The sequence below is a fragment of the Nyctibius grandis genome, chromosome 8 (genome assembly GCF_013368605.1).
Source record: "Nyctibius grandis isolate bNycGra1 chromosome 8, bNycGra1.pri, whole genome shotgun sequence".
Lineage (NCBI taxonomy): Eukaryota > Metazoa > Chordata > Aves > Nyctibiiformes > Nyctibiidae > Nyctibius > Nyctibius grandis.
In genome coordinates this window covers 33,603,624-33,626,279 of record NC_090665.1, presented here as the reverse complement: position 1 = coordinate 33,626,279, position 22,656 = coordinate 33,603,624, and the positions used below count along the sequence as shown (strand labels likewise).

Genomic DNA, 22,656 nt, shown 5'->3' with positions numbered 1-22,656 from the left:
TTGGTCAGTGTCCCGCTGCACAGGTTCATTGTGCTGTCTGCATGGGGTGTGCATTTTTGCCTCAATTACAGAAATGCACATACTTACATCTGAGCAGCCTTATAGTACTTCAAGCTATTTTTTTTTAAATAGGTAATTTCTGAGACATGCTAATATAAACCATAAATACAGGCTATAAAGAATTTAAAAAAATAGGGCAATAAGACTAATAAAAATATACACAAAGAAGAACATTTTCTAAAAGATGACATTCTTACAAAAAAAAAAAAAAAATTCCATTTGTCACAACATCAGCTCCACAGCCAAACTAAGAGCAAATGTCAAGTGATGCTGCCAGAGTGTAATGATCTTGAAAATGCAAAAAGTGAGACATTTTCTCTAACCTTTATCACCACTCTGTAAGCTTGCTTTGTCTTTAATTTTATCAGATTTTCTCAAAGGGAACAAAACTGATGCTTCGATATAAAATGTAAAATGGGATGTACATGTACATTACCTTGTAAAAGGAAACACTGTCTCTCTCACAGTATTCCACAGCACGAAGCCTGTGTGTTCCCCTCTTGGTAAAGGAAGCATCACCAGCTAACAAGCGCCCTTCTAGAGGATTTTCATTGTTTCTAAGAATGAACTATACAATGTGAAACAGAATAGCAGAAGACAAACAGCGAGCTTGGAAGCTTATTTTATTATACTTTAGTAAGTACGGTTTGCTGCGGATCAAGACAGTTAAACAAGTTGTTTGAACACTCCCCTGCTTCCCAGTATAATCTGGTGTCATCTTGCTGTGTACTACTGAACAAACTTTGGACTAATAACAGGTAGAGACACCTCGTTATAAAGAGTGCTTTTCCTAATGGTAAAATTGTTGTTTTTTTAATAAAAAAAAAGATGGTTGAACATTTTAGGCTTAATTTAAAAAACTTGAAATGACCTAATAATGCAAAAAATGGAATTTCTAGGTTGATGAAATGCTGATTATAATTTAACAGCAGCCATTCAGAAGACATGCTGTACTAGCTTTTCTTCACAAGTTACAAAATATATACACAATATATAATCTTAAGACACCTTTGGCATTCAAAATGTTAACTGAAATACAGAATCTAAAACTCAAAACTACTGTAGGTAGCTCTTCTACAACAATTTTTACAATGGCTGTAAAGCTAACTGTTCTGACTATATGCATAATATACAATGTGCTGTCTCATATACCATTTCCACAACAGTACACAAAAATATTTTAAACAAGAAATCCACTTAAATAATGTTTTCATTGTAGTGAAGGATGTGACCAACGATTTAAAATAAGTACCTTTACAACAGAAACATATCCTGATGTAACCAGCACATACAGTCTGAAAGATAAAATGGGACTCAATCTCTGATAAAGCCACAAGCACCTTGTGTTACAAAGAGCACCAAGGCAACACGGACAGGAAACACAGAAGAGGTAGTGTGCCATCTGTTAAGATGTATGTGTCCACAAAGGACTAAAATAGAACAATGTTTAAGCAGACGTATTGTACTGTGGCATAATTCACTTTTCATATATAAGCTATTGCACATTTAGGAGCATTAGCCAGTATTGCTCCTTAGTATTGTATGTCTCCAGCTTTCCTTGGGATGTTTTTTTTTGCAGTGCTGTTAAAGAGGTTGCTAAGAACACTAGAGGTCCTGAAAAATTCCATGTTCAGATACTCAGTTCCAGGAAATTACACAAGAAAGCACCAATCTTTTTTTTTTAAAAAAATACTTTATGAAAATTGTTGTAGTCTTCTCTTTCTTTCTTTTCCTTTTCAATGCCATTTCTCCTTAGGAGGAAGTCTTTTTCTTCCTGAGGTTCTTTAACCAACACTGTTCAAAAACGATTCTTCAGTTTCCTAGTAATTAGGCCTGTAATGGATCATTACTTTTGCATTCAATCTATGCAGCAATTCCATGTTGATGCAAAAAAAAAAAAAAAACCAGGGCAGAAACCTTAAAGGAAGCACACTGAACCACTTTCTATGAAGTGCTGCTGTCCTGGTTTGAGATGAGGAAGTGCGTTAACTTGAACAACTGGAAGCTGATTAGTGTCCTGAGTGTGAAAAAAGAACTGTGTCTTATGCCAGCTGCCATCTTCAATCTGCAACATACATAAGCTGAATATTAGATTCATATCAAAGATGAGCTTCAAAGCACAAATGGAAAATTTTGCCTAAAGAGCAAGAGGAGGAGAAGTGTATGGAAACATTTCTTCTCCCAGCAGTTTCTAAAAAAACCTGTGTAATTTAACAAATGCCATTTCTCCCATGCAACACCATGGGCACTCCTGGCAAAACTGTAACTGTAAAAAAAAGCCCAGCCCAGAATGCAGCTGGAGTGGATGCAGACACAGTGCAACAGGCCTCAGAGCAGAGTGCCTGTCACTCTGCAAGCAGTCCCGAGCTCATACAGACTCTTAGATCTCTTGCTAAATTCACCTCCCAATTGGAACAGTAGGTCTCAGGTTAAGAACTCTACAGGCACTTGAATGACTTTGTAGGCCCTTGAAGAATAACTGTAGAGAATGAGAGCTGCATTTTTGCCATGAACTTCATATTGATTATTCTAATCCTTTAAAAATCTCAGTAAAAAATTGATACCTTATACAAATCATAAAATAACATTATAACATTGTCTGAGGCTGGGAGTGTCTTGATATTTGGAATCACAGAAAAATAGCACTTCTGAATAGCCATCACTGTATGCCTTAATTTTTCTCAGGGATTAAAACACTCCCAAACAGACTAGGAGGTGGGGAAAATGGGCTTCAATGGCTGCACCTTAGCTGCATGACACAGGCCAGAGCATCTCATTAGCATGTGCTAATAAAGGTCAGAAGCATAACAGCTTCAAAGTGCCTCAATAAAACCACTTTCTGTCTTGAGATTAAAAATCTCACTTGACACCCCTGTATCAATATGGAACCTGTCTCAGGTCTTTCGTTACTGTAAATGACAGTAGAGCTATAAAATACTGAAAGTGTAAAGTGCTTGGCTGCTGTATTTCATAGCGTGCTACCAAGACATTTACCAAATGGCTCACAACTTGCTGAGTGGAGTAATCTAATAAGCATTAGAAAATTAATAAGCTCTTCCAATTTTTCCTAAATACAAATACGATTTAATATTTTTGTTAGCCATGGAGTCCATTACCAATCATCATTATTTTATTAAATAACCAAACAATTGACTCATAGTCAATGAATTTAAAGATATTTAGTTGTCCAAAAAATAATTTCCAGCCTGTTTGAACCTGAGATTTTGTGTTAGATAACCTCAACAGAACTCTTACAGAAGCCTGAATTTTCATTTGAGAATAACTGTTCCTAAAGTTTCCTGGAGGACCTCCTTGTTTCTGTTCTGATCTCTCTCCATTGTCTTAGTAGAGTCTTGAAATACATGACACTCAATGCAAACAGCAAGTACAGATACCCTGTATTACTGCAATTGCTTTTATGCTTGGGTAGATGTTGAATTCAATATCAAAAGGTCGGCATATAAAGACATATGCAGAACAATGTAAGAAGTAAGCTTCAAGGGACATGAATCTAATTGATTGTTATTTAGTTGCAGAAAGTTAATAATGTCTAAACAGTAACTCTATTATGGTTTTAATAATGCTACTGCTAAAAAGTATTTACCATGCATTCATCCATAAGCACTTTCGGTTCAAGTAGCGTATTTGCTTTAAATATTTGACCATTCCATCCTTTGAAGCTAACAGATGTTTTCTGGCCACCTGCTTTATTTAATCCCCACGTTGGTGTGTTCAGACAATGAACTGTGATGCTATGGGTTGCTTCTGAGCTCAGTAAATGAAGGAAGTTCATCTGCACTTTTCCAACGCCGAACTCCAGCTAAGTTCAAAGAGAAATGCATTGTTAGGCTTACAGCTGGGCTATGCTGAATGGCCACAACAGCACAAAGTGACATGGACATACATGTGTGCTGTTCAGGCACGGGAGCGTGTATACATGTTTATACATTGGGATTGATGCCAAAGAGCCCGATTTGTGTTTTCAGGAGAGCTGTTCGGTTCTATTATAGCGATTACTATAAACAGGAGCTTTCATAGGACATTTTCAAAGCTTAAATATAAACATTTGCTAATGCTTACAACATTGTTGAAACACAGCTAGGCAGAAAACACTTTTTAAATAAGGAAACTGAAACAAATGATTTTGTGATTCAAAGAAAGATATTATCAGCAGCAGTGTTTTAACTGTGGCCACATCCTTCTGCTGTTTAGTCATCTCAGACCACAGGTTCTGGCAATACCTACATCCCATTAAAAATCTAAAAATTCGTAAGTATATTTTGATTTTAGACAGAAAATATAGTTACTCATTACTCAACAATAATTTCTCGAAGACTAGATCATATTCAGGGATCTTCCAAATGTAGGAATGCATATGGGAACTTTATGGTATTTCTGATGCTCTTCAATGACTACAGTGTATATGCAAAACTCCAGAAATACAAAATTTCTATTCTCGAGGGTTTAAGGACTACATGCTAAAGAGGAGCAAGGAATAATGATATGAAGGAAGCCAGTCTCTGCCTAATGGCATTTAAAAGTAGCTAAGTGTTGAAAAGTAGTCATAATTTTCTTCCTTCCCATTGCAATGACCTCAGCGTCTCTACACTTAACTGCTGAGTGATGAATTACTAATGTAGCTTAGAAGCATTTCAGGGTTATTTTTATGCTTTGTATAGAAAAGTATAAAGCAAAACAAAATAATTCTATCAGCATGGAAGGTGAGTAAATGAACAAAGTGAGACTTACACTAACATACATTGTCTCCAGAAGATCTGTAACTTCTGTAACAGAATATATAACATGTCCTTCCACAAAGATGCACATTAAAAAACCCCTGAAATCTAACATCTTTTCATGAGTTAAGTCAATAAGCATTCATTTGTCCGGAGTTCCAGCACAGATACAGTCTCTCTGGAAGCAATCCATACCTTTGTCACAGAAAGTGGTGTTAGACATGTCTGACCACCTGCAGTGAAGTTGCAGAAAACTTCAATGGCATCAGAAGAACATCCAATATTTGGGTCAATCCAGTATTTTCCTATTAGTATATATTCCCAGATGAAAAATAAAACCAAAATATAATTGTTACTAAGCAATCTGCTAAAATATTCATACTTGCCAAAAAGTATTAGATACATTATCACCATAGCTTCACTAGGAAATCGAAGAAAAGGAATATGAAAGTCTTTTCACTATTATAATTCTACTAATAACAGATACTGAGCAAAATTATCATAACCATTCAATTTGATTTCATATACAATGACTTTTGAATACTGTCATAGTTTCAAAAATGTTTTCTCTTTCTACAGCTAACTAGTGAGAACACACGGTATTTGAGTCTGCTCTATCAACACTTAACTTTTTTCCTTCGGGCTTGACTTTATACAGAGAATATATTCAGGAATGTAAAATACCGATGTAAATTCTCTTGCTCTCACAGGATCTTGAAGATCCTTTCTTTCTCCACTACCTTGCTCCCATTGGGCCCTTCTACATGACATATCCAGTGATCGTAATAAGGAATATTTGCCATTGTGAATCCATGCGATTTGGTCCAATAAGAGAAACAGGACACATGTAAATTATACCAGGATTTAGCTTCCCTTAGTTTATGGTTAAATATGGGCAAGCCTGTGCTCTACAATTTATATGGGTGTGTGTAATCCTCTGAAGTGGAGGACTGTGTCAGTGACTGCTGTGGCCCCAAAGGACTGAGATTTATTTAGGAGAGCACAGTTCTAATAAGAGTTAGGCTCATCTCTACTAGAGTCTTAAAGAATTGATCCAGTAATTACCCTGTAACTTCTAACTTCATTTCCCCTTTCCTCCTTAGCTTGTTAATAGGGATATTTACAGGTATTTCTTACTTTATTAGCCAGTCACAAACGGTATTATATCACAGTATTGACATTACAGGTTTAAATAATTATTTTTGAATTGAAATATTGATTCATGATCTTCTGGGATACAAGAACTGTCAGTGTATCTGAGAGTGTAGTGTGTTCTATACAATTTTCTCATTAGGAATCTAGAATCTGATCCACACAAAATTCATTACAGATTAGCTATAAATACTCTGGAAACTTTTAATCACAAAATTGGATTCAGTTTCAAATTTTCTGGACGCTTTTGTTTGCTTATATATATAATATGTCTCTAATATCTATATAATATTTGGTAGCTACATCCTTTCATCTTTAAATTCAGAAATTTTGTCTTAAACAAAGATAAAGATAGCCGTGACAGGTGCAATGCAACAATATAATAAAAAATCTACACATTAAAATTTTGATGTAGAAAGTAACATTTGGAAGCAACACATTTCAAAGCCTAGTTGTGTTCAAGCTTTAATGGAAGTGGACACTTACCATCTGCCACTTTACGTTCACAGTTAAGCAAATCCCTGCAGATGCGTGCTGGGTTATCCCGTGTGCCAAGGGGGTTCTTGATGCTGTGCAGTAAATTGCTAAGGTAGTGCAGCGTTTTGAATATCTCTGTACTGTGATCTAGTAAAGTTACTTCAGTATTCTGGTATTTCTGCCAAGGACCATTAGCAAACGTGTTACCACAAAGAAGTATCACAACAGTATACGCAGTAAAAGTCAAATGGCCATTGAATAGCCAGACAGAAGTGAAGTATTTATAATGCATGCAATCAGCCATACAAAACAGGGTAAGAATAACACATGCCAATGAACACATTAGTACATTTTATTAAAATTATCAGAGCAGTGAAGTTATAGGCAGGTTAAGATCATGCAAATATGTCATTATGACACGTTGACATAAAAATGTGGATACAGGAAAAAAAAGAAAAAAGAAAAAAATTAGTGCATTTTTGAACCATACTTTGCAGTTTAAGATTTTGAACAGTGAAATCTACTCTTAGTTTTAACCTAGAAAATATATGCAAATATATTTGACTTCATCCACGTAAGGAATTTTCTTGCAGTCAATGGGACAACACATTTACATATCACACAGAATCACAGAACATTAGGGATTGGAAGGGACCTCGAAAGATCATCTAGTCCAATCCCCCTGCCGGAGCAGGATTACCTAGACCATATCACACAGGAACGCGTCCAGGTGGGTTTTGAATGTCTCCAGAGAAGGAGACTCCACAACCTCTCTGGGCAGCCTGTTCCAGTGTTCAGTCACCCTCACCGTAAAGAAGTTTTTCCTCATATTTATGTGGAACCTCCTGTGTTCCAGCTTGCACCCATTGCCCCTTGTCCTGTCAAGGGATGTCACTGAGAAGAGCCTGGCTCCATCCTCATGACACTTGCCCTTTACATATTTATAAGCATTAATGAGGTCACCCCTCAGTCTCCTCTTCTCTAAGCTAAAGAGACCCAGCTCCCTCAGCCTCTCCTCATAAGGGAGATGTTCCACTCCCTTAATCATCTTCGTGGCTCTGTGCTGGACTCTCTCTAGCAGTTCCCTGTCCTTCTTGAACCGAGGTGCCCAGAACTGGACACAATATTCCAGATGCGGCCTCACCAGGGCAGAGTAGAGGGGGAGGAGAACCTCTCTTGACCTGCTAACCACACCCCTTCTAATACACCCCAGGATGCCATTGGCCTTCTTGGCCACAAGGGCACACTGCTGGCTCATGGTCACCCTGCTGTCCACTAGGACCCCCAAGTCCCTTTCCCCTACGCTGGTCTCCAACAGGTCTGCCCCCAACTTGTACTGGTACATGGGGTTGTTCTTGCCCAGATGCAGGACTCTACACTTGCCCTTGTTATATTTCATTAAATTTCTCCCCGCCCAACTCTCCAGCCTGTCCAGGTCTCTCTGAATGGCTGCGCAGCCTTCCGGCGCATCAGCCACTCCTCCCAGTTTTGTGTCATCAGCAAACTTGCTGACAGTGCACTCTATTCCCTCATCCAAGTCATTAATGAATATATTGAATAGTACTGGTCCCAGTACCGACCCCTGAGGGACTCCGCTAGACACAGACCTCCAACTGGACTCAGTCCCATTGACCACCACTCTCTGGCTTCTTTCCTTCAGCCAGTTCACAATCCACCTCACTACCCAATCATCCAGACCACAATACTGACATATATGTCAGTATTTTTCAGATCAAGGCCTAAATGCCACTATCACTACCTGTGGCTGAACAGATGCAGTCCGCTATGTGTGATAGTCAATAAATTTCCATTACTGCCGATCATGACAATAAATGAGAAATGCTGCTGTTTTTCTTAACTTCATTTCAATTGTATCCTATAAATCCTAGCATGTTCAATTATGTTCTACAGTAACTACTTGCTATCCATGATTCATTTTAAATTAAGTCTTTTTAAAGAAGTCCTGTTCTGTCCTAAAAAAAATATAATTATAATTACCTACCCTGTATGACAATGTAGATACATTCAAACATATTACCTCCATCTGCAGTGCAGCATTTGACTGAATCAAAGCTTGAACAGCAGCATTGATGTCCACATGTTTCTGAAAAAAGATATTTCAGAATATAAAAAGATGAACAGGAATATTCTAAAATGCAGGTGGTAAATTCTTTGAGCACTATAGCAACATACACAATAGCTTCATTATTTCGTCATTTTAGAAAATAATTCATTGTAAACACTCAGTTTTAAAATAGGATCCTCCCTTCCATTTCCAAAGAATGCAAGCATGCATACAGAAAAAGCATATTTGATTTTTTATTAGTACCCTCATAACCAATTTAATGATCATACTCCTGGAACCTGGAAAAAAGATACTATAATAGTTGTTACAGACTAATGTCCCAACTTATTCCTCCCAGCCATTTAATTTATATACTTAAGAAAACCAATCCAGGCAAGTGTGAAAAGGCGTTATTCCTTTACAAAGAAGGACACAAAGAATATCTCAATCAGCCATCAGCAGCTGACAGATCAAAGTAGTCTTCATGATGCATAAACAAATACCAAGACTGACAAACAAGCCTCTGAAGGAGGAAGCCTGTTTCTTGCGTATCTTCATTCTCTGCACTTTGTGTGACATATACACCAGACCCGGACAACAGGTTTGTTTATTTTTAAATAATTAAGTCACCCAGACAAGCATCTAGTTCTTGCACTGTGTTCTCAGATTACATATATCAGTATAGCTTTAGGTCACTTCAGATACTGAGTCTGTCCTAACTGGCACAGTCCCCTAACAAACTAAATCTCTGTGTGTGTATATACATATATAGGGAGAACATCTGGGCCAGAAATAGCACAAAATATCTGTTGCTATCTTTCAGAGTGTTCAAATGCAGAACAGGAGAAAAACCTTTCAGAGTGTGACAGAGTTAACCCATGTCAAAAGTATGAGCATGTCCATGAGTGTTGCCTGTTGAGGGCTCAACAGCATGGCAGAACAGAACTGACAGTGTAAGATGGAAGGTTCAAAAAATGTATTACTGTAGTGATGGAAGTTGTACAAAAATGTATTTGCATTTCATCTGCAGTGATGGAACAATAAATGCATTTGAAGAGGATCCTGCTATTTTCACTTTCAAAAAAGGACTGTATTGTAGGTTAGGGTTGTTACAGAACTTAGGATGTTGCTAAACGTACTCTTGGTCCTGGTGGTCCAGGTGGTCCCTGCAATATGAGAGAAACCAGATATTAGGTGCTTCACCTACTTATATAATGCAATCACAACAGAAAAATGCATTCATGTTTTTTATGCACTTACTGGTGGCCCTGGCTGGCCCTGAGGTCCCTGAGGCCCCTAGAATAAATGGAGATAAAATGCAACAGTGATAGATGAACATCTCTGCTTTTATATTAATGTATTTTTAAAATCAAAAAAATGCCACAACAGGTAGAATGAGGAAGACCGGTTTTGGTAAAGCTGTAGATTACTAGCTACTATTGTACCGTACTCTGTTAACACGTGAATATTCCTGTTAGAATTGCTGGGCTGTCTGGTTACTTGTTTATCCAATTACTTTTGATATTAAGGGAACACTACAAGCCAAACAAAGTATTAATATATAATGCGCTATACATTGTGCCAGCATTATATGCATGTTGCCGGTACCACAAGGGATGGTCATAAAAGCATTGTAAATAATGTTATGGGTAGTTGTAAAAAACTAACCATTCTGCTTTACTCCATGAGTACCTACTAGGCATTTATTAACAGTGTCAGTTTTCAGCCAGAACATGTTATTTCATTGTTGAACAGTGATATTTCAGGCTTCCTTCATATTCAAGAAATTATGGCCTTATTTCCTCATTGTAAGTGGCATCATTTTCGTGTGTAGGATGATGCAGTGGGGAGGAGAGGAGGAGAAGCAATGGCTGCTTTTCCCTAGCTTGTGGTGCCTACAATGCACGTAGTCTTAAATCTAAGTTTTAGACTTGCCTTAGGGTTGGACACAGACCCTCCTAAAAACAATAATTCCATCTGAATTATCCTTTCTTTGAGCAACTATTCACATTAAGATGGAATCATTATTAATATTTATTAATATACAGTGATATTTGTGTTTCTGTTAGATTCTCTTCTTCAATCTCTACATACTCACAGCCTCTAGGAGCTGCTGTAACATAAACAATAGCAAGAACAATGACAAGGAAAAGAAAAGGTGGCAGTGCCTTAATACGAGTAAAAGAGGAAGAGGAATGAAAGGCATATGCCAGACCTGCACCAGGTATTAGTAAAACCTTTTAACATACCAGAGTTAATTTAAGCAAAACACTCCTTAGCCAGTGCTGCTTGTACCAATTACTCGAGCACAATAAGCTATTCCAGCAAAAGCCCTCTTACTTGTGGCAAGAACCTAGCTTCCCTTCACTCTTCTGAGTTTGATTATTGCCCAGCCTGAAATTTTCTTTGAAATCTTGTTACTATTAAATATGCACCAAATAATATTGTTGCTATTAAATTATCACAAAACTGATGAGAGATGAGTTTGCAGCGATGACATTCACTATTTTGGGGTGGTCCCTCAGCTGTTGCAAATCAACAGGGTTTCACAACGCTACACGGTTGTATGCCAGCTGAGAAGGCTGACCTCCACATTTAATTAATCAGATCAGCAACTCAAGTGCTGTTAGACAGCTGCAGGATACCTTCAATCCCATGTGAATATATTACTGAACTGTATGATCGTGCTTGGTGAGGTATGTTTGGTATAAAATGAAAGAGAAAGTGTGGAAAAAGAAACTCGAGAAATGAATTTGACAGTGTAAGGACATACTTGTTTATCTTGGGTCAGGACTTGATAATGCAAATACCAAGTCAAGGCGAGGCACAAAGTCTTCAACAGTTTGTCCCTAAGTAACGGCTGCTCTCTAATGAATAGATGTCCTTGTTCTGAGGATGCTGAGATTTAGACATTCCAGGGGATTTTTCAGATGACTGAATGCTTCACTTAATATTCTGTGTTCTTGGCATGTGTCACAATTTTAAGACTCCAAAAGTCTTGGGATGAGAACAGTTCAAATTCATAGTGGTTTCTGAGATAGAACTGAATATTTTAAAAAAATCAAAACCTGCACTGTTCCAATGAATTTAAGGTATTTTGCAAATGAGGAGTGTGTTTGTCTTGATTCACTGTCTCCTTGCCAATAAAACCCATGTGAAAAAAAACGGTAAATATTTGTTAAATATAATAAACTACTTCTGGGGATGTTACATTTCTTAAATTCATTGAAACTTCACAGGGCTATATCAATAACCTTTACAAGCCTTTAAAATATAACGAGACTGCACATAGTGTATTGAAATTCCTGTGGAGAAGTTCTAAATGTTCTTTCCTTCTGTTGTAGAGCAGCAAAATAAGGTTAAATTACACTTTTCATGGATTAAGTTAATTGCTAAATGTTTTACTGGAATGTACAGGATTACCTTTACAAATCTACTTAATTTACCCTTTCATCACATTAGAATTTAAGTGAGAAAGGTGTAATTCCAGTTCATAATAACAAAAGCAGAGAATAGAACAGTTAGTTTTAGTGTGCTCTTTAATTCTTTAATCACTCAATTTGATGGCTAGTACAGAAGTTCAGAGGCCAAAACTCCAATCTTCTTCTATTCCCATAAGGCCTTGATTTTACGTGCAATGATACATATGCTTAACTTTGAAAACATGAGCAATCCCGAGGACTTCCATATTTTCCATGAATTTTGAAATTTTCCAAGAAACAAATTATTTTTATCACGAATAAGTAATGTTAAGTTTTCCCTGACCATTTTTGTCATTTTGATGTGAAGTCACCATATCTCAGAATGGGTAAAGCATAGTAAAACCCTACAATATAACAGTCTGGTACACAATACAGTGTAGTAGCTGCCATTAATGACAGTAAATCTAATATAAGAGATCCTAATAGAAAATTACAGATTATGCCTTATCATGTCATATTTTTCACCTTGAGGATAGTCACGCACTGGAACACACTGCCCAAAGAGATTATCCAATCTCCATCCCTGGAAGTTTTCAAGACCTGGCTGCATAAAGCCCTGAGCAACATGGTCTGATCTCAGAGCTGACCCTTTTGTAAACAGGAGGTTGCTCTAGAAATGTCTTGAGATCCCTTACAATCTCGATTATCCTGTGACTCTATATCATCATTCATTATGTGACATGCCATGAAATTTAAAAAAAAAAAATAAGAAAATGAAAACACACTTTCAGAAATGTCAGAATTCTGAAACAATATTCCAAAATGTATTCCATATTTTTCTAAATGTTCCACAGTGATATGAATATTTTGAATTGAAAAATAATTTTGATTAAAATTTTCCAACAAACTTGTTTCTGAGTCTATAAATTTTTCTCCAGAAATAGCCTACAGGACCTGAACTTTGGTTCACCACGGACTTCAACAAGGAGATAAGATTTTACATTCCATGTTTTTCAGGGATAAAAGGATATTTCTTTCTAGCAATGAACACTGTATCCCTGACAGACTAAAAACTGTAACTAAAACTTGGACTGCCACAAAAAAGTTAAAATCTTTGTAATTCTAGGAAGAATGCCAGTATTAATTTTAAAGGTAGAAATGCAAGCTGGGAATACACAGTTGGATGAAAATAATTTTCTCTCCTTTGTATCTGAAAATAGTTGGAAATAAATCCTTTTCTTGGCTACTTAACATAAACTAATGCCACTAGGTATGATTTAAAATTAAACATTCTTCTTCCGAAGACGGTCTTAGGAGAGTAATTCATCTTGATGAATTCTAGAACTTATTTAGGAAATAACTTCTTAAGCACTAGCACCAATAATGGAAACAGGTGTTTCTTGTTCACTGTTTTGGATGGTTTGTATTATTATTTTTTAAGTGTCAGCATTTTTAGCTCTATGCTGTTATAGCAATTTTTATGAACGAACAGGAGAAAAAGACAGTTAAGATGGTTAATACAGCACAAACTAAGAACCTAGTTTTCCTTACTCTGAGATAGGAATGGCCTCAAGAGGATTAGAATGAGAGGAAAGTTCCCCAAGACACGTACAGCAAGCTTAGTTCCAAGCCTTAATTCTTTAAGCAATTTTTAATATTTCTGATTTATTTTTCAAAACTTTCATACGGCAGTTAGCTTGGAATTGCACACAGGTGGCTGCTAAAAGCAAAATACAATAAGACACGAGAAACTAAATGATTTTAAGTGAAGTGGGATGGAAGGCAGAGTAACAGCAACAGGAACAAGATGACATTGGCCAGTTAGTGGAAAAGGAACTAATTATAAACCTGTCATAGAAAGTAATGCCATAGGTATCATTGTATTCATATTTTCTGTCAATATGATAAATTGACACTGGCTTTTCACATAGTCATTATTAATTGAAGGCTTTACTAGCTCTAACACAATTTTTAAAAAATAAAATCCAGCATTCATTAATGTACAAAAACTAATGTAATGTTCTTACTGAGAGCAAGCAACTTCATAACCTGTCAGTGCTGCCTACTGCTACTACAGCTGGCATGTGTTGCGTAGACACCCATCCTCAGCTCCAGGCTTCCCCCGAGCTTCTCCCTCTACAAGATGATATAGACGTATGAACATGTGTATGCATGCTGTGCTGTGAGGCACTGGAGCATTGACGACAAACGTGACAAAGGATTTTTCCTTTAGATCTGAACTGGGACAGATTTGAAGTATGTGACTGCTATATGATCAGGGGCCATCATATAGTGTGCTCTTTAATTCTTTAATCGCTCAATTTGATGGCTAGTACAGAAGTTCAGAGGCCAAAACTCCAATCTTCTTCTATTCCCATAAGGGAATAGAAGCCCACAGCACACACTCACCGGGCACATCTACGTAAGGCAACTTGAACAAGAAAAGGTCAGACTTTTGACTCATGCTACCAGCTTTCTTGGCCAGCACTCTCCAGGAGCACAACACGACTCTCTGGCGTTCAGAGCGTGCAAGAGTACATTCAGAGTAACACAGGAATACTTTTTACACAGCCAAAAAAATGAAAGCACAAAAGTTGTTTCATCTTACCATTTCGCCCCTTGTGCCCTTTTCACCTCTCGGTCCCTGTAAGAAAGAGAAGCTGTTAATGCAGTATGCTTTCTGGCTGCCTAGGACTGAAATAAGCAAATTAATATCCATGAGAGCTATTCTGCTCACATGAAAAGTCCAGTCTCATCTGTGGAAGTATTTACAAGTCTGGGGCTTTAATTTTTCTGTACTATCATAAAAATAAATTACTTAAAAACAACTTTTAATTTCTATATGTGGAAAACTGACTTCAGACTGTAAATATGTTTTTTCTCAGTAATTTTAACCGTCAGTGTTCTCCCTGTCAATCAGCTGTACTCTCTACAATTTGATCCACAGTAATAGATCAGTGCTTCACCATCTTGATAGTTGAGAACAAAACTCTGTACTCACTCACATCACCGAACAAATCCATCGCTTACGTATCTGCTATTATTACCCCATTAGTTCTCCTCTCACAGTCAGAGTAGACACTGTTTTTCTGTCTCCATGGCATTTTTAGCTAGTTTTGCACTTAAACTGTGTTTCCAAAGACAGTAAAAATCTTACAATTCTTCTCTGGAATAATTTTGCATCTTGATGGCAGCATTTCATAATACATAAAAGTAGTCTTCAGCTGTAATGCTTTCTTAAATGATAATGGCAAACTATTACATTCAATATGAAGTCTATTAAAAGCCTTCATACAAGTATAGGCAACTGTAAAGTTTTCCTCGTGAGTGGGACTGAAAAGAGAGCAGCAAGACTTAAAGCACTTTTTCCCAACAGGTGGAAAGAATCATTATAGAAGGAACATTTCACTTCTTTCTTTTTCCCTTGTAAATATTTGTATTTATTACTTTTATTATATATTCCTGATATTTTAATGATTATTATTTCAATTTTTAGACATTCTCATTCACTCCAAGTCTTGCTGATCAGACAGAGGAACTTGGGTGGTACAAAGAGCTTCTAAAAACTACCTTACATGGCTGGGTAGTCTGCAGACATGAGCCAGAGGGTGCCCTGGCAGAACACTGCTCTGCCTCTGGCACAGGGAGTGCAACAAGGGATGGAAACAGGGATAAGGGCAGAGCTCCCCCACTGCAGGGAACCTGGGGAGCACTGAAGGTTGTCAGAAAGGCAAAGATGATGTTTCAGTTGTAAGAGGGACCTCACCAGCACTTGGGACATCCCAACAGGCCTTGTGGTCACTCTTAGCATGTCTAGAGGAGCACTCTGGATGGTTTAGCCCAGTCAACACATAAAAAATAAACTACATTGAAACAAAGTGTGGATATTCTCTAGATGTCTCAGACCTAAGGCTGAGAAAGAATATCCAGGTGGTAGTTACTACATGCTGGTTTAGACCTTGACTCACCCACTGCCCCTGTAGACATGCCCTCTGTATACTCTACTCAGAAGGCCATTGCAATGACTTTTTTGTCATTGTTTTTTGTTGTGTTTTTTTTCTTGTTTGTATCACAGATGCTGGAGTCACATATGTTAGCTCACCAGCATGATATAATATGAAGATAGTCCTGCTGTCTGCTATTTGCAAATAGAAAAATGAGAAGGTTGCTCATTGCAAAACAGGTTATTAAAAATAAGGGTAGGAGAAATAACCAAATTATGCAGAAGAGAAGGGAAACTTACAGGCCTGCCAGTTGGGCCTGTTATGCCTTCTTGACCAACAGGGCCAATATATCCCTGTAAACAAGCAAAGAATTTATTAGTCCATCATGTTTTCAAAATGAAGAAAATCCTCATGATGTGTCCTGGTTTAAAGTTGCTCAGTGCACAGCCCTGGTGAATAGCCAAAAGATCATGGTGATTCTCTCTTTCTGAATATTGAGTGTACATTGCTAAAAAATCAGCAAGGTAATTATTTTAATAGTTAGTAATAGTTATGCTTGGAACGCCCACACACATTCTTTTATGTGGAAGTTGATACACTAAAACCAGTGGAAACTTAAGTACTCTGATTACCAAAGACCACATATTTATTGAGCTACTATAGAATCAACTATATCTTGAGCTCTATTACTGCCCACAAGTACTCTTGTAAGGCTGCCAGTAAGTACTGCTAAAATGTTACTTTCCTGTTCCATTTCACTTAGAGCAAACTGCTAATTTCCAGTCTTTATCTTGTATAGGAATGTTTAGAAAAAGAAAGCAGCTATTAGAACAGGCCCCTAAAGCTAGTGCTCTGCATCTGGTTAACCGAACTAACTCGGTTTTGTGATGGCAATGGCAGCAGTAAGAGAAGAACGTTTTGTAGTAAAGCCTTCCATGCTGCAACCTTTCCCCCTTTTTCACTTGATGCTGTAAGCTGGATGCACACTCCCCAATATTACAAAATACTAAAGATGCTTCCACATTTTTGGTGAGTAGCAAAGTCGAATGTCATGAATATGGTGTCATGAAGGATAAGCTAATGCAAGTTAGTAACCTTATAGATAAAAAGAAAATATTTATTAAAAAAAGACTACCTGTTAATCAATATTGCCCGAGCACCACTCTGTCTTACTGCGTGCAAAGTTTGACCCTTTTTTGTTTTGCGGTAGGACAGCTATACAACCAGCATTGTTGCCAGTAAGAAGAAAGAGAATTTCCAACCCCAATAGACAAAGATATGACAGCGATAAGGATACTTGTATAGATAAAACCATACTAGGAGAGCCACACTTTGTCAGCAGAGCTTGCTTTTTTCCTTCAAGATTGAGGGCCCAGCTCTGCTTGTGTACGTGTACCCATGTTGCAACCACAGCAGTGTCGCAGTCCAGGCAAAGGGCTTCTAGTGAAGTCATAGTCTCAGACAGAAAGGTTTGGCTAAGGAGTTCCGGCCTTGTTAATACGAAAAAAGATGATTGCCTAAATTAAAAACATGTGCCACTTGCAAGCCATCCTGACAATCTCTCTCATGGAGTGAAACACTTACAACTTGGCCTGTTGGACCTTTTGGGCCCAGAATTCCAACTAAGCCAATGTCTCCTGCAGGACCCTGAAAATGCAAAGGAACAGTTTAGTCAAATGTGAACATTAATATCCACTTGTTTCAATCTCTTGTAAACATTGGAAATAAGATCATTTTCTAAGAGCAGTAACAGTGAAAATACCAAGCGCGCTGACCCAGAACATTAATCTTTGGACATGGAGTATACAGTTCTGCCTACAATGTTCCAACAGTTCAGACAGATTTTGAACAAATTATTGTTAAAGCTGATTAATTCTATGCTTTCCTAATGTTATCACTCTCTAAATGACTTAAGATCTAACAGAAAATAATGGGCACATACTTTTGGACCTGGGAATCCTTGAAACCCCATTAGACCTTGATCTCCATCTTCTCCCTGTAATAGAAGCAGGCATCCTTATTATCGTGTCACGCTGGTAACTCTTGGATGGTTTGTTTCGCATCAACAGCTGTGATTACATACAGTCTGTCCTTTCAGCCCAGCGTCTCCTGCTGGTCCTTGGTCACCTTGTGGTCCTGGAAGGCCTCTTTTGCCTCGCTTTCCTGGATGACCCAGAAGCCCTTTCTCACCCTGTCAATAAGAAGATAATATATCCTTTATTACAATTATGACAGTTATAAATGTAAAGATTGGTTTCCTGGCGGAAGTGTGGAACATGCTTTCTCCGTAAGAAATAAACCTACTCTATTAATTTTGTTTCCATCAGGAATGCTTTCAATAATTATACTTTCACTAAAATGCAAATGTGACTTGACTCTTCCTTGACTTGGAAACATACAAAACCCATACATACTGGATCATATCCAGTATGGTATCTCCCAGTGCAAGACCTAAAATATACAAAATGAAATACAGAACAGGAAGCTTAGAAGTAAATTTAAAAAGTAATCCTCTGAGCAAGGCATAGTATAGTTGTGGAACTCCTTGCTGTTAGACTAAACGTTTGCATCGATTCAAATGGAAACTAGCCAAGTTCATGCAAGAGAAATCCTCTGAGGACTATCAAAAACGTAGAAACCATGTCTAGCTCAGGAGGTTGCTGAGCTGCAATTAAGGCTGGGAATATACACCTTGCATGCTTGCTTTGTGCTTATGCTCTTTCCTAGGTATTACCTTTCTGCTTTAACAACGACAGACTGACTGACAGACTGACTTGGTATGTCCACTCTTAACATTTATTTTGCACAATGTGGCAACCGTTTTCCCCTACCTCATCTATTCCTTGTCTTTTTTAGATTGCAAGCATTTCTGAGCAGGAACTACCTCCTACGGCTCATCGTCTAGACAAAGGAGTAAAATCCAGACTAGGAGCACTGGCAATAAACACTACAAATAGTGAATACAGTTTATACTAACATATTTCCACGAAAAGATAACAAAGACAGACAGTATTTCCCTCCCCCAGTTTTCAAGTAATTTAAGGTTTTAAAAACTGCTTACCAATAAAATATCAGAGCATTGCAAATCATTACTTTAGATGAAAAATCCTATTCTAAATAGAGAAAATTATCTGTAATGTTTCCATTCTTTGCTTCTTTTACCACTGAAATAAGTCTAATGAATATTATCAGTAGAAGCTGAGGATATGCTAGTGTTGGGTACCTGGAACTGCCTGGAAAATGGAGCACTCTCAGATTTATTTCTTTCTGACAGGGCTGAACAAGAACAGTTTAAGTCCTATGATAAATGAACATCCCAGACATGCTTGTTAGCTCCCAACCTTGGTACTCAGGCTTGAAATTACAGTACTTCTCTGTTAACAGATTGCTTAGATGTTCAAAACATCCGGACTGTTCTAATAGTTACAGAAGTTTGAAAAGAAAAGTCAGGAAATATTTGGCCCTAAAGCTTTGGGTGAATAAATACAAAGCATTTTGAATGGCTTCTGGAGTTGGGAATAGCATCCAGATGGATGGGAACTCTGTTTTCAAATTACAGTTTATAGAAACAAGGTCAGCACAACTTGCAGTCTTACCCTTCAAATAAGTTTTGATGTCAATTACTCATATGATTAACAGTAGCATGGTGGTTCCACAATCACTGGATGTAGTATGAAGACTAAGCAATATCACCAGCACTGTATTAAACAACAAGATCTCATGTGTGTACCTTTAGTCCGGGTGCTCCCATGGGCCCTGGCATGCCTGGCAATCCCTTGGGACCTCGAGCTCCAGGATAACCTGCCAGACCTGGTAAGCCTGAGTTTCCTTTATTACCCTTAAATTGAAAATAATTGATTACAAGCAGAACAGCCAAACATGTTTTTTCATTGTATGCTAAAAAAGGCATATAACGTAAAATCAAAGCCACTTAATGCTTTCTGTATATATGGACACACATTATTAGTACATCAAAATATATGGAAAGACAATGATCAGCAGTATTATCTAGATTTCTGCTAATATTCCAAAAGCAAAGCCCCATCACACTTAGCAACAAAGCTACATGTGCTTTAACTGTGGGGTGGATTGAGGATCCCGAGGAGTCAGGTTATTATAGTTTAACAAGTCACTGACTATCAGCAAAGCAAATGCTAACCATGCCACAGCCCATTGCAGTTGTTAAGCTCAGTATTCATCTTAAACCTTGTTCTGTCCTACCTTAAATATATCGTGATGTCATTTGTGTGGGATCACCTACCTAGACCTTGAAAGACTTCTGAGAACATTCAAGAGAATCAATTGCCTCTTTGGGCTTATGCAAGGCATCTTCCCTATTAGCACCCTCCTAAATAGGAATAGTTGCCCAGTTGGATAGTAAGCCATCTTCTGTCCACGGTAATTGTGCATTCAAGTATATATGGAAGCACTCATGGGCATGGCCGCTTTTACCTCCCACAGGGAATCATACAGAAGAGTTTATGAGAGACCTAAAATTTTTCCGAAATCTGAAAATCTGCATGTTCAGATTAATAGCCTTTAGCACTGATCCCTATTTAACTCTTTTCTAACTCTATTTTGAAATATGCAGGAAGAGAGCACTAATCTCTGTTAATTATAGAAGATGACTCCTTGAGATAGTTCTTGGATGAGTGTTGTGTGATGTCTGAGGATTCTGAGCTTACAATAAGGAGCTCCTTCTGATAAAAACAAGATGCTGGATTCATTCACTACAGATGGGCTGAAAATATAGTTGAGATTCACAGTATTCATTTTTTTTAAAGAAGGAACTCCATGCCAAGAAAGAAAATGAGACTACCTTCCCACAGAAACATTCAAAATTCAACCTGCTTATTTATAAATACCAGCCATACTGATAATATTAGTATGATTGTGTACACTCTGTAGGGATTAATACACAATAACTTTACCACATCAAGAAAGAGCAGAATATTTGTTATGAAAATGTATGAGAACATCAGACAATAAACAAAAGCTACTATTTCTTAATGAAAAGACAAGTTACTGAGTACACGGAGTTAAGCCAATTTTGACATTTTAAAAAATATAAAATGGAAATTTACTACCATCCAAATGAATGTTTTTGTGGTTATTTAGTAAAAATATATACATATATATATATATCTTCTTTCTTACTTCATATGACATTCTGTTAAGCATTCATAGAAGTAAAAGGGTTACAGAAAACAGGATTTTTATATTAAATGGGATTTTAAGAGCTTTTGAATATTTTTGCTACTGTGGCTTATAGCCTGATGGACTGATAAACTGATAGCAAAAGTCCTGTTCTTTTTATTCATTGTGGCAAAAATAAGTTACAAGCCTCTATTACAAATTGTAATGCTACTATATATTGTTAATATGGAGTAATAGAATAGATTTTAATATGAAAGATGACATTTTGAGTGGAAAGGCAAAAATGTAAGAATTCTTTGGGGCGATAATCCTAAATCCAACTCCAAAGAATTTTAAGTACTTGAAAGAGAAGGACATTATCCAAAACTGGAGAGGCTCGACTAGGATACATCTGCTCCCTACAGGTAACTTGTTTAATTGTCTCTTTGTTCAATCAGATAGGCAAATTTATACTTGTAATAGAGGTGCCTCATTCAGCACCTTGATTAATTCCTAACACCAAATCTAACTTAGCATCCTTTTATAACAATTACTAGTCCTTCTAAGTATAACTACTGAGAAATACCATACCTGAAATCAAAGTGATCAGACTTTCAACAATGAAAACAACTAAAGGAATTTGCTCCCTCCTCTCTAGAGTGAACAAGTGAAGAGCTGTGTCTCTGCTCCCAGAAGCAGCAGGCAGCAGGTCACCACCCTTGGTTCACAGCAAAGCACAGAGAGACAAAAAACCCGTTTCCAAGAATATTCCCAGCTACCTCGGGTACCTAATATTCTTCTTCACTGGTTTTGGGCAAAGCTTCAGAATTGGTTAGGTAAAGAGACACGGGTTACAAACTCAAAGACAATAAGGAAAATGTGGGATTATCTCAGGGCCTGAGAGGAAATAGCCTCAGTTGGGGTCTATGACACATTTTCAGGAACAGAACCGTGAAGCCTCTCTCATTAAGAAAGCATTTTCACTTAGCTGTAGTTACTACTAATGTATGCTAATGAAATAGTTCTTCTCACAGCACACTTCCCTTATGCTAACCTTTCATCCTGGCCAGAATATCAGGAGCAAAAGAGAAAGAAAACAAAGAACTGGGCTAATAGCCTTTTCAAGATGCTCAAGGAACTGAGGATAGTTCCTTCTGTTTAAATACCCTAACCTTAGAAAATTTGTAATGCGAAATGACACAAAGAGGGGCAATGTGGAAAGCAACTTACCTTAGGGCCAGGCTTCCCTGACAGCCCCGGCTTGCCAGGGTTCCCAGGAAGGCCTTCTGGTCCAGGGTACCCAACTGCTCCTTTCTGCCCTGCTGGCCCCGGTTTTCCCTTGAAACAGATTCAAATCAAATACAGCACTGTAGGCTCTCTTCATCTTCACCATCACAGAACTAGATTTCAGTCACAGGATTTCCTAAACCCTCCATAGTAATAGACCCAGTGACACAGATGAATACTCACAGAGGGGGCTCTGAGTTAAGATGTTTGGTTTGAAATGCTACTGGCTTAACCTTAGATCTGCTGCGCTGTGGGCTCTGAGCAACTTCAGCTGAAACCATGTGGCCAGCCCCTCTGCATGCCAGGCCTGAAGGTGGCTGAGAGTGTTGATTCTTAAAATGAAGCAAGGAAACCTAACAGTAATCTATTTATCCCTG

At 37.7% G+C, this 22,656-nt stretch overlaps 1 protein-coding gene across 4 annotated transcripts in view; it reads right to left on the bottom strand.

Moving 5' to 3' along the window:
* Positions 1-666: 666 nt before the first annotated feature.
* COL24A1 (collagen type XXIV alpha 1 chain) overlaps positions 667-22,656 on the bottom strand; it is a 147,790-nt gene continuing 125,800 nt past the window's right edge. For all 4 annotated transcript variants that reach the window (XM_068406150.1, XM_068406152.1, XM_068406151.1 and 1 more), the window contains 14 exons: positions 22,223-22,330; positions 19,587-19,694; positions 17,940-18,047; positions 17,799-17,852; positions 17,441-17,503; positions 16,156-16,209; positions 14,521-14,556; positions 9,751-9,786; positions 9,630-9,656; positions 8,464-8,529; positions 6,435-6,603; positions 4,992-5,101; positions 3,665-3,880; positions 667-2,125 (listed from right to left, as the gene is read on the bottom strand). In XM_068406150.1, coding sequence (XP_068262251.1) covers positions 1,979-2,125; positions 3,665-3,880; positions 4,992-5,101; positions 6,435-6,603; positions 8,464-8,529; positions 9,630-9,656; positions 9,751-9,786; positions 14,521-14,556; positions 16,156-16,209; positions 17,441-17,503; positions 17,799-17,852; positions 17,940-18,047; positions 19,587-19,694; positions 22,223-22,330 — 1,302 coding nt within the window. In that variant the 3' untranslated portion in view covers positions 667-1,978. The remainder of the gene's footprint in view (positions 2,126-3,664; positions 3,881-4,991; positions 5,102-6,434; positions 6,604-8,463; positions 8,530-9,629; positions 9,657-9,750; positions 9,787-14,520; positions 14,557-16,155; positions 16,210-17,440; positions 17,504-17,798; positions 17,853-17,939; positions 18,048-19,586; positions 19,695-22,222; positions 22,331-22,656) is intronic.